The following is a 12,098-nucleotide window of genomic DNA, read 5'->3' as shown; positions in this document are numbered from 1 at the left end:
GCACGTTATCAATTTGAAGTGTTAATGTGTTGACAGTCGAGTACGCTTTAAAATATTTAAAAAAAAATACGAGAAAAGTCTATAGCGTATAACTCTTGAAGGTTTGACGTTTCATTGTTTTTCATGGATAATCAAAATTTTTTGATATCTCATTAAAAAGTTTTATTACAAAAAAAAAGAGAAAATTATAATGGATTTTTTATGGAAACAGTTTTCTTTTTTATTTTGAGTCTCAAATAATGTATTAAAAAAATTATTTAAAAGTAATTTATTGGAATTTTTTACGTAGTTGCTTTATACAAATGACGTCAGCGCAGATATCAGATATTTGCGGTACGCCAGACTATTTACAGTACGAGTAACATATTAATTATGTTCAGTAAAATTTATGTAAAATAATTTTTCCACATTTTTTAATGGAAATTTTTGAGAATTATTTATTTTTTTTTAAGCAAAAAAAAATATTTATCCTAATTAGTAAATTATATGAATAATTTTTGAATAAATTATGACTGAAATTGCGATATAATATAAAAATTTTAGAATATAAAAATTCTAGTTGACAGGATATGCCAGTTGTAATAGTTAATAATCACATCTATTTAGAAAACACATATACTATATAATATCTCTCCTGTCAAAAAGAAAAATTATATTATTATTATATTGTTATATATATTATCAAACAGAAAATATGATTTACAAATTCTCTCAAGATGAAAAGTTGGTTAGGGAATGGTGTTTGCAAGAGCTCGATCAATCTTACACAACATTTGTTTAATTAATATATAAAATAATCCAATCCTGCATTGAGTGAGTTATAACACTTTTCTCTTTCATAGTTACAGTTAATATTAGAATAATTCATTGAAAAGTAAAGGCGTTTTAATTGCTAAGTCTGGATTCAAACTAGATTTACTCTCGATCTATCAAATCTCATTGCCCAATCAAACATTCTACAACAATCTTTTTAGTCGTATTAGTAGCCATTTGTGAAATATATATATATAAATAAAAAATATATATATAAATAAAAATATAAATAATTTGTGAAAAATACAAATGGCTATCAACACGACTAAAAAAATGTTAGTTTCAAGTCATAGTTTATTTTTCAAATTATATAAAACAGCTGTTAATTTAGGATGATTTTTCTACTCTGACAAAATATCTAGAGTGTTATAAATTAATCTCTAATGTTATACATTTTGCTCCAGATTTAGCAATCAAAAATGATACACTAAAAGTACATTAAAAGAGTAGGTTAAGGTTAGGTTAAACCGGCGATCCCAGGGGGATCCACTTAGGCCCATAGGCCCATTGTGATACCGTATTATTTAGAACCCACGGGCTAAAACCATCCAGAACCTTTAACAAAGCTTACAATGCTACATAGAGGGAGTTCTCGAAGTTCGTCAAGATCCTCAAAAAAGAAAGCCCCCAAAAATTTAAGGCGACGCCGTGCATGTGCCGGACACGAAGAAAGCAGGTGAGAGGCACTTTCGTCATCCTCACCACAACTGCGGCAAAAATGGTTGAACGGTAGATTCAGTCTCCTAGCATGATTACCTAGAATACAATGACCTGTTAGTAAACCCACTACAAGACTGATATCTCTACGGGATAACTCTAAAAGAGATTTCGATTTTCTATTGTTGGTCTGTGGCCACATTGCATACAGATGCCTGCATATCGCAGAGTCTTCCCATCTTTTATTAAAAAGTTCGGCACAGGAAGAACTCAAAATCAATTTGCATGAAGTCAACGATATGCCCAGATTGTTTAGGTGTTCCGAGTGGTTCCCTGAAGCACCACGTCTGGCTAGCTCGTCTGCTTTACAATTGCCGTAAATATCCCTATGACCGGGAACCCAGATTAGAGAAATATTGAACTGCGTCGACATCTCATTTAGAGATGTGTAGCAGTCAAGGACCGTCCTAGATGTGAATTGAACAGAACTCAAGGACTTTAAAGCAGCTTGACTATCCGATAGTATATATATATTCCTTTCAAGTATATTACCTACTTCTAGACAAGCTAAAGCTTCCTTAATGGCAATTACTTCTGCCTGAAAAACACTACAGTGATCCGGAAGCCTATAGCAGGAGGATATATTCAGCCCCTCTGAGAAAACTCCACTGCCTACGCCGCTCCCAGTTTTTGAACCATCAGTAAAAATTTGCAGACCCTCACCCAGGGAGGGACCTCCTGACAACCAAGCTTCCCTGGATGGGAATCTAACAATAAATTTTCTATCAAAGTCGAGAATCGGAGAGGTGTAGTCAATGTTATTTGGAGTAGGACTGAAAATATTTAGAATCGAGCCGTGCCCATAGTCACTAGCCTTCCATTGTGAAGTAGCCTTAAGTCTTAGGGCAGATGATGCTGCCAACTGCTTACTGATGATGTCAAGTGGCATTAAATGGAGCATTAGATCTAGTGCTATAGATGGTGTTGTACACAGAGCACCACTTATACAGAGTTCAGCCCTGCGCTGAACCCTGTTCAGTACCGTACAGTACGAAGATTTATCAAGAGCTGTCCACCATATGGCAATGCCATACAGAAGTATTGGTCTAATGACAGCAGTGTATAGCCATTGAGCGATACGTGGTTGCAAACCCCACCTTTTACCAATAGCTTTTTGACAAAGGAGCAAAGCAATGTTTGCTTTCCTAGCCCGCTCCAAAACATTTTCTTTCCAGCTCAGTTTCCTATCGAAAACAATGCCTAAAAATTTTGCTTTCTCAATATATTGTATCGCAGAACCTTTAATATAGAGTGGAGAAAGATTTGGAAACCTATGTTTTCTGGTAAATACTACGATTTCTGTTTTTCTGGGGTTAACCCCGAGACCACATGTCAGTGTCCAATTGTTAAGGATATTCAGGCCATACTGCAAAATATCCCTTAAACTAGTAGCATATTTTCCAGTAACTGTTAGTGCAATGTCATCCGCATAAGCAACTGTCCCGCATCCCGCTCTCCCCAGTTTTTGTAACAGTTCATTCACCGCTATATTCCAGAGGAGAGGAGAGAGTACGCCCCCTTGGGGGGTACCTCGATTTACCCGTCTGTGTGTTGCTGATACACCCATTTGTGCTTCAATAATTCTGCCAGTTAGTAGCTGACCGATAAAGCTGATGAGCGCATCCTCAACACCCAGACGCGAGAGTGCGTTAGCTATTGCATTGGGAAGAATATTGTTAAAAGCTCCTTCAATATCTACGAAAGCCACTATACAAAATTCTTTTACTTTAAGAGTTTTTTCAATAGTACAGGTGAGGGCATGGAGTGCTGTCTCTGTGGATTTACCCTTAGTGTAGGCGTGTTGTGACGGTGACCAAAGATTGGGATCTATAACGCGCCTTATTTCAAAGTCTATAATTCTTTCTAAAGCTTTCAGCATGAAAGATGAAAGACTAATTGGACGGAGTTCATTAGGGTTACTATGAGAGGTTTTACCCGCCTTAGGAATAAAAACAACTCTAACCTTTCTCCATTGAGTTGGAACATAATTAAAAATGAGACAATATTTAAAAATGGTCAGAAGCCAGTTTTGTATTTGATCCCAAGAGTTTTGCAGCTCAATAGGATGAATACCATCCGGTCCTGGTGATTTATATGGCTTAAAGCTAAAAATGGCCCATTTTAGAGTTTGTAGGTTTAACTTGATAGAGTTTACCGGTGCGTAGTTTAAACATTCTGAGGATTCCGTCGAAGCAAAGGATCCTGGAAAGTGGGTATCTAGTAATAAATCTAGTGACTCCCTACTGTTATTTGACCAAGTCCCATCCGGTTTTCTTAGCAACTCAGGAACAGAAGGATTTTTAGATAGGATTTTGCGTAGTCTAGAGGTTTCAGAGTCCCTACTAATCTCTTGACAATATGATTGCCAACTAATCCTCTTAGACTTACGTAGTTCTTTCTTATAATTCTGCAGAGAGATCTTATATTCAGACCAGTCACTCTCATTTCTATTTAGCTTTGCCCTATTAAAAAGTCTCCTGCATTCTTTCCTCAATTGACCTAAGTTTCTATTCCACCAGGGTGGGTTACTCTTCCTACTAGGTCGAGTTGAAGGACAGGCAAGGTTAAAAGCTTCATTAAGTATTGAGGTAAGATCTCCTACCTGCTCGTCCAGATCATTTATATTCTCTGGCGGATAAAGAGTAGAGTTTGTCAGCAGCTCATTTATAGATGATTTGTACTTTGTCCAGTTTGTATTCCTGACATTTCTGAAAGTTTCTAAACTGGGGGTACTTGATTTCTTTAAGTTTATAGAAAATTCTAAAATCATATGGTCTGAAAAAGAGTGTCTAGTGGACACTTTCCATTTTCTTATAGACCCATGAATTTTGGCAGTAGTCACGGTAATGTCTAAAACCTCCTGCCTGTTTTTGGTAACAAAAGTCGGCCTATTACCGTCATTACATATAAAAAGATTATTACTAAAAATAAAATCGAAAAGTAACTCACCACGTTCATTCGTGTTTGAGCTGCCCCATATTTCATGGTGCGCATTTGCGTCGCAACCCAAAATGATATCTGCACCAAGTCTCCTAGCGTCAATTGTCAGCTGTTTTAGGCTACTTGATGGTAACTCTTCGTGATCATGAGCCATATATGCAGATACCGCCCATATCTGGCCCCAAGGTCCCTCAATACTTACTGCGGTTAGGTCTTTGTCACTATACTGCGAAAGCATGAGAGCGTTATATATTTTATTTATTAATATGCAGGATCTAGGCTTACCCTTGTTTACCGCATACATTAAGTCAAAGTTTTTAGTCCTGAGTCCGCAGACAAGATCCTTGAAAACCCATGGCTCTTGCACCAGGACCATATCAGCCTCGTTGTTGCTGAGGCATTGCAACAAGCTGGCGGACGCAGCCTTGCAGTGGTGCAGGTTAATTTGTAGTACCCGCATCATGATTTGTTTTGGATGTGGTAGTGTCCACCACTGTAACGTCAAGCGCGCTATCTTCTTCAGATTCATTTTCAGAGTTCAAAAGTTCTTCTTCGTCAAAAAGATAGCGCGTACCAATACTCTCTTCAGATGTAATTGAAGGAGCTGGAGAGGACATAGTCACGTCCATATTTATTGAATCAGAAGTGGTAGGCAGTATTTCTACTGGGCCCACTGAGTTTGCGGTAGCAGTTTCAATATCACCCGCTTCCATTATGGTATCAACAGTGCCTTGCGGTGCTGCTGGACCTGTGTCGTTAGGTAAGGATTGCTCCTCGTCCTTTTTATATACCCTCATTGTGATGGCTGAGAAACCGTAGTTAATAACACCGTTTGATTTCGCCAAAGTGGCCAAGGATGCTTTGTCAATCACAAAACTGACCGACCTATATTTACCTTTGACTTCCTCCAGCTTGGTAATCTTCCACGTTGATGTGTTTAACTGCCGGTTTCCTAGCCGAATAAGTTCCAGAATCCGCTGAGGATCGGACTGATGGGCTGGTATCCAGGAACGCGCTCTTGGTCGACTAGGGATTTGCTCCTTAGTAACAACCTTAAGTTTGGCGCCTGGCCATGCCTCACCAATTCTGGAAATGGCTTTGCGAAAAAGATCAACAGAACGCTGATCTGCGCAGGCGATAAGTTTCACATGGCCCTGATGCCATCCACTATCGCGACAAGTGGGACCGTCTCCAGGAAAGTCCTTCAGGAGATCGACATAAATGTCAAGGAGCTTGAGCTCAATTAAGTCCCACTTAGCAGGTGTAATTGTGCCATCCGGGTCATTTTCATCAATGACTCCCATTATTAAAGAACCCTTCAGCATGTCGCTAAAGGATTTTGCATTTGTGGCGTTGCCACGAAATTTTGCCTTTTTGGCATCAGGTTTTGAAGCTGACTCATCTAATGAGCGCTGTCGCTTCGTAGCAGGTTCCTGCTTGTCCTTCGAGGTATCGAGGACCTGCTTAGCCCAGGCAATCCTGGCCTTCATAGATTCGGATGTAACCGAAATATTGCCGTATCTTTCGAGCAGTCTAGTCGCCGCTCGGCGTTCCTTGTAACTCCTCCTCCCAGGAGGGCCTGACCGAATTAGTGGTCCGGAGCGCGTCGATACATTTTGTTTATGATTTGGAGGCACCTTTTTATTACCACTGGAAGTCGCGGTAGGTACCTTGTTTGGACACTTAGTGTCCGAAGATTTTGAGCTCTGTTTAGCCGAGCTCTCCGCTATAGAATTTTTATTTTTATTAGTTATTGGTTCATTCATATTTAAACCCACGAGTTGCGGAGAAGGGAGGGTCCATCCGGGCAGAGATCCGCAATACCCGGATAAGGCTAAATTACAACCGGAGGGCGCCAGTTATCCGGAGGTCTCCGTTTAAAAACACACTGACGTAGTGCTATTCATCTCATCGGCACGGGTCGAATAACACCGGAGATTACGGGTTTTATCGAGTTTTCCTCTCTAGATCCATGATGTTCTGTTATGCCGACATGATAGCCAACATGAAAAACAGGTTCACCTCGAGAAGGATGTGATAATATATCACGCATCATGGTCTTGATATGGCATAGGCTCAAGGTATTTACATACTGTATTACGCATAACCATATCCCGTTCAAACTAGAACACGAACCCTAAAAGAGTATCTCAGTTGAAAAATTTACTCTAGATTTATCAATCGAAAACGCCATAAGTTATTCATAGATGATACAAATTAAAAGTATTTAATTTTAAAATGAAAATTATTCTGATTTAAAAATGTATTTTTTTCCATTTTAGAAAAAAAGCAATGGTCAACATGGAAGGACAATTTTTGGTAAGACAAATTTATGACGATGAAATTACATATAATTTAATTGGAGCAGCAGTAGAGATACTAAGTAAGTATTGTTGACCTAAAATATTATGACCACATAATATTTAAATGAACTATATTTTAGTTTAATTTTTTGATTTATGTATAATAAATTTTATATAGCATATTAATTATATTTAAATTACAGATATTCCAGCAGATGATATTTTAGAATTATTTGGAAAGACATTTTTTGAATTTTGTCAAGATTCTGGGTATGATAAAATATTACAAGTGCTAGGTGCTACACCCAGAGATTTTTTACAGGTACAGTTTAATATGTTTCTTATTTCAAAAAATTATTATTTAATTATTATTTTTATTAAATTATTAGTTTTTTGATTGTAGTGAAGTCACTTTAAATTCAATCTAGTGTCAAAGTACATAAACTTATTTATAACAGTAACAATGTAGCAACATCAACTTTCGATAAATCAAATAAAAATTTAATTTAGTTTTAGTTAGAAGTAAATGCACTCATATACCTATAAGTGCAACAATCTGGTAACTACATTTTTTACTGTTAATCATTCTTCAAGTATATTAGTCTGGCTTAAATAAACGATAGCATTATATTAATAATAGTAAAGATCATTGTAATAAAAATTCCTTTCTTAAAAGAACAAGTTCCTTCAACAAATTGGTATATGCTAAGAATTAATAATAATAATAAGCCTTGCTTGAGATCAATGCTTTCGAGCAGCCTTTTATACTTGCCGTAGGCTGTCTATAAGTCACTTCTACCTTTCGCGCCGCAGCACTACGTCCTTTATATAAGTAATGTTGCTTATTCTTTTTCCTAGAGGCTGCAAAACTGTATTTATTGCATTTAATGTTGACCTTCTCCATATTGGTTCTGGAGAACGTCTTTCTCTGCTCCCTTGCGGGTTGTATACCAACGCCTGTTGACAAATTTCGGTAGGAGCCTTACGAAGTGTCTACCCGATCTATCAAAATTTTCTTTTTTGCGAGAATTATCTACGAATAAAAAACGAATAAAAAATTCTATAACAATTGCAAAGCCTTTATTATTAAAAACTTACGCAGGCATTAAGCAATATACAATATTAAACCACTAATTACAATATCTCTCAGATCACTTAAATAGTTTAATTACTATATAAAATAACACGAATAATGTTGTGAATAAATTAATTGTTTTTTGCACAAAGAAAAAACAAAAATAATTATATATAATATAATGTCGCAACTATAGTTTACAGTAGGTATAGGTGTTGTCAAACTAAATATTGACTCCAATTATAGTGAAAAATTTTTCACTAATAACCATACTACATTGCTTCAATGTATAAAACATTTCAAAAGGATGTCACAGAAGTCAAATTACTCTTTAGTCATGTATAACAAAACCTCAACATTCTGTTGTTGTGAATACTATTGTTTTTATTAGTGTATAAATATTAATTAACCCACAATATAAATAATTTGTATTCACTTTTTCGATTTGTACACATATATTCCCACCACTATTGCGATAACAATTATATTAGTTTTTTTTTTGTGAGAGGAATTGTTAATAATATATCCCTTTTAGTTCAGCTTTCAATCGATTTATTTTAAATTTTCCACTTTTTAATTTTATTTCAACCAATTGATGCTCTTGCTATTGCTATTGCTCTACTATTGATGCTACTGTTGCTAGTGGCCTTGTTGCTGATAATATTGCACTTTTTTTTATTTATTTACTTGTATTCGATTGTTGTTGTAATGCTCACATTGTTCAATACTCATTCATCCGAACGTTTGTCATAATGGAAAATCAAATTGAATAAAATTCAATTCTTTTTACATAAAAACTCACAATCGCTGTTGCAACACTGTTGCTGATGCTTTCACTGCAACTGCAACTGCAACTGCCACCGCCCACATATTTACATTGCTGCCACACCAAACTACAATACCAACTTTGCTGAATAGAATTTGGATGCTTTACATGACCACTTGGGTACTTTATATCCTGGCATGCGTGCCCCTTCGTTTCGCTGCACTGAGAAGGATGGCTCACTTTTACTGCATTACTATTCTGAACGACCCGGTTTAGAACACATCGTCATTGGAATTGTAAAGGTAGGATATCACCAAATATGATGTATGGTTTTTTATGTCTTTTGAGTGATGTTTAAGCGGATTTATTATGACTCTTGATGTATATTTGTTATTTAAAGTCAAAAATAAACTTTCAAACTGCTTAAAAGTATAATTTATCTTTTGATTAAAATATATTAAATAAATTCGCAACTAATAAATAATACTATCAATATAATTTACACAATTTCTTTTTAACTTTGGAAATTTATATTAAATTTATTATACATACATGGTATATACGATTTAATTTAAAGGCTGTAGCATCAAAATTACATGGCGTTGAAGTTGAAATAGAAATAATCAAAAGAAAAGGTGATCCAATGGAGGAAGATGAAAAGGATGATGTATTCTCATTGCAATTACAACAGCAGCAGCAGCAGCAACAACAATCAGCCACAACATCAACAACAATTGCAACAGAAGAAAATAACAATCAAAATAGCAACAACATTAATGTCACTAATAACAATAACAACGAAGCTGATGATAATAATTTAGCTAATGTGACAAGCACAGATGTAAGCAATAGAAATCAAGGTTAGTATGTGTATGTGTCTGTGTCTGTGTCAGTGCCTTAATATGTTAGCTATGTTAGCACATATGGAACGGCTGTTAACTTAATGAAGATTACATGCCACATAGCCGTAAATACTAATCATAATAAATATTAAGTTTAAAGAGAAACATTGCGTGGAATGTCGTTTATCTTTTAATTTTTTGTTTCTTTATTTTTTTGTTGATATATTTCATATCCTTGCAGAACAATGTCCTTTTTTAAAGAAGAAATCAACTTCCGCCTCTTCACAAAGAGAAAGTTTTGATAGCGATGCGGAAAAGGAACAGAAATGCTTACGTTTACTGAAAAATAAAAGCGACGACATTGAACGTTACGATCACGTACAATTTCTAATAAAAGAAATAAGCTCCGATGCAAAATCTAGTGAAAATGTATCAACCAAAGATGACAGTAAAGAACCACCGGATGAGATTGACTTCACAAGTGACTGTAAGTACAACTCTTGTTGTGTATTTAATATAATTAGTTTTTTTTTAATGTGAAAGTTACGAGTACATAGCACTAATTTTTTATAATAAGTACATTCATATAAAAAAAAATAGTGTTTTTCAACACTACCCAGATATAAATAGTATATGTTTTATTATGTTAGATTAATCCAAAAAAAAATTCGATAAGTGAGTTTTATTTTACGAATTAAAGTACCCGGGATATTATTTTAAATAATTTACATTCCCAGCACGAGTACTTGTATTAATTGAAAGACTACTGAATGTCATATTTACAGGTCCAAAATTACTCTTGGTATTTAAAATACTGCAAATATCAAGTTCATAAAAAGTTTTCCTATAAATTTGAATATGCAATCAAACCATTGCTATGACTACTACTACATTATTCTAAACATTTGTTAAAATAATAATAAATCTGACATCTTTGGTTTTGACAATATATCTTTTTTCAGCAGAACAGAGTTGAGGTTTCTGCTAGGATATTTAACGGCTCACCATGAGCTGCGTTGTTACCTTAACAAAATGGATCTGTACGAAGAGATAGATTGTCGACTCTGCTAAGAAGCAGATGAGGCTTGCAGTCACATTCTATGTGAGGTCACTGGGTCGAGAACTACTCTCCCTTTCTGACATTACGAGGTCCTCAACAGACGACATTCTAGTCTTCATTTGGAAGGCGGAATGTCTTCTGTTCGGTTAGGGCGTATAACAGCACAAAAGATCAATCATAGTCGCAGTGCACCGATTCGTTTGGAGCAAGAACCCCGTTCATTCCTATTCCCATATATAAATAAGTTGTTATATTATAGTAAAAAATTTCATTTATATATCATAAATCATTAAATCAAATATAAACATTTTATTTAAATTAACTTGGGAAATTTTGATAACTCTTAAGATCACAGACTAAATCTATAATTATTAGAATCTAAGACTGTACTGATACTTCTATTCCAATGAAACTGCTGTATGTTTAAGAATAGCATTTTATTATATTATTATTATAATATTTTATATACTATTATAACTATAAGATAATTGATAATCATAATTTTTAAAAGACTTGATTCTACTAAATTGATTTTCATTTATTTAAAACAAAACTTAGTAAATTTTCTTTTTTGTCCTTTAAACTATTTGTGAGAGTTCAATATATATAAGTATATAAAAATAAATATTGATTTTTTTTCACTTACTTTTTTAATTTCCCTGAGTAATGACATGAAATGCCATAAAAAGCTAAAAATCCAAAAGTGCACTTCAAATAGCAAAAATTTCGAATTAAATTTGAAACCATTTTCATGTACGAGTAATAAACACAACTGAAAAAGAAAATTGTGGTCATTTTGGTTTTTCAATTTTATTTTTCTTCTTCTTCTTCAATTTCGTCTTTCAGCTCCGCTTATATCTCCGGCAACATTCTGTAGAGTATTTCCCTTTCATCTTATATTCGATCGACAAATGAAAATTGTGCAGGCTGGAAAATCAGTGTCAAGAGTCTTACCGAGGTAAGTACATCGCATACGAAAGAAAGAAACTTGAACTGCAATAAAATTTTGCCAAATATAAAATAATATAATATCAAAATAAAAAAAAAAATTTTATATATTAATAAATTTAAAAGCAATTCAAAAATAAATTTTCAGAGTGGCCGACGACAATTGTTCCCTAATAGAGGTACTCGAGGCAATCCGCCCACATTTACAGTTAACATTCGAGAATATTTTGGCACACATAAATACAATTTATGTGCTACAGACACGGCAAGGTGCGATGGGTAAACATGAACGCTACTTGAGACTGAAGGTAAGCGATGGATGGCAAGTTATTGTATTAATTTTTAAATTTAATTAAATATTTTTGAAACCACATTGATCATCAATAACGTTTTCATTAATGAAATGGAACAGCGAAAACTATAAAAGTAGCTCAACTATACTTTCTAGCAAAATTATCTATTTTGACTCCATTGTCGTTAACTTTTTTCAATGTTTGCACTCCGCCACAAAGACATGATTGGTCGGTGACATCATAACAAGGACTACCGACCAATCCCTATGAAATGGTTTTGTGTGTAGTGTATTATTTCAAATGTGCTTTGAATTTTTGACACACTTTGCATTACTTTTCGC

At 34.7% G+C, this 12,098-nt stretch overlaps 2 protein-coding genes across 2 annotated transcripts in view; one reads left to right on the top strand and one right to left on the bottom strand.

Moving 5' to 3' along the window:
* The window catches only part of LOC119676655, a 71,481-nt gene extending 66,635 nt beyond the window's left edge, over positions 1 to 4,846 (bottom strand). The window contains exons 1-2 of the mRNA XM_038087905.1: positions 4,756 to 4,846; positions 3,071 to 4,696 (exon numbers count right to left, since the gene is read on the bottom strand). Of these exons, the coding sequence (XP_037943833.1) occupies positions 3,071 to 4,624 (1,554 nt within the window). The 5' untranslated portion in view covers positions 4,625 to 4,696; positions 4,756 to 4,846. The remainder of the gene's footprint in view (positions 1 to 3,070; positions 4,697 to 4,755) is intronic.
* Positions 4,847 to 6,475: 1,629 nt separating this feature from the next.
* On the top strand, positions 6,476 to 11,820 carry LOC119676653 (guanylate cyclase soluble subunit beta-1-like). Its single transcript, XM_038087904.1, has 8 exons — positions 6,476 to 6,486; positions 6,753 to 6,853; positions 6,977 to 7,095; positions 8,767 to 8,916; positions 9,192 to 9,474; positions 9,698 to 9,943; positions 11,363 to 11,474; positions 11,613 to 11,820. The coding sequence occupies exons 1-8, from the start codon at positions 6,476 to 6,478 to the stop codon at positions 11,818 to 11,820; spliced, it is 1,230 nt and encodes a 409-aa protein (XP_037943832.1).
* The last annotated feature ends 278 nt before the right edge of the window (positions 11,821 to 12,098 follow it).

This window comes from Teleopsis dalmanni, chromosome 2 (genome assembly GCF_002237135.1).
Source record: "Teleopsis dalmanni isolate 2A chromosome 2, ASM223713v2, whole genome shotgun sequence".
NCBI classification, from domain to species: domain Eukaryota; kingdom Metazoa; phylum Arthropoda; class Insecta; order Diptera; family Diopsidae; genus Teleopsis; species Teleopsis dalmanni.
The sequence above is the reverse complement of the archived record's forward strand: the minus strand, read 5'-3'. Positions and strand labels throughout refer to the sequence as shown.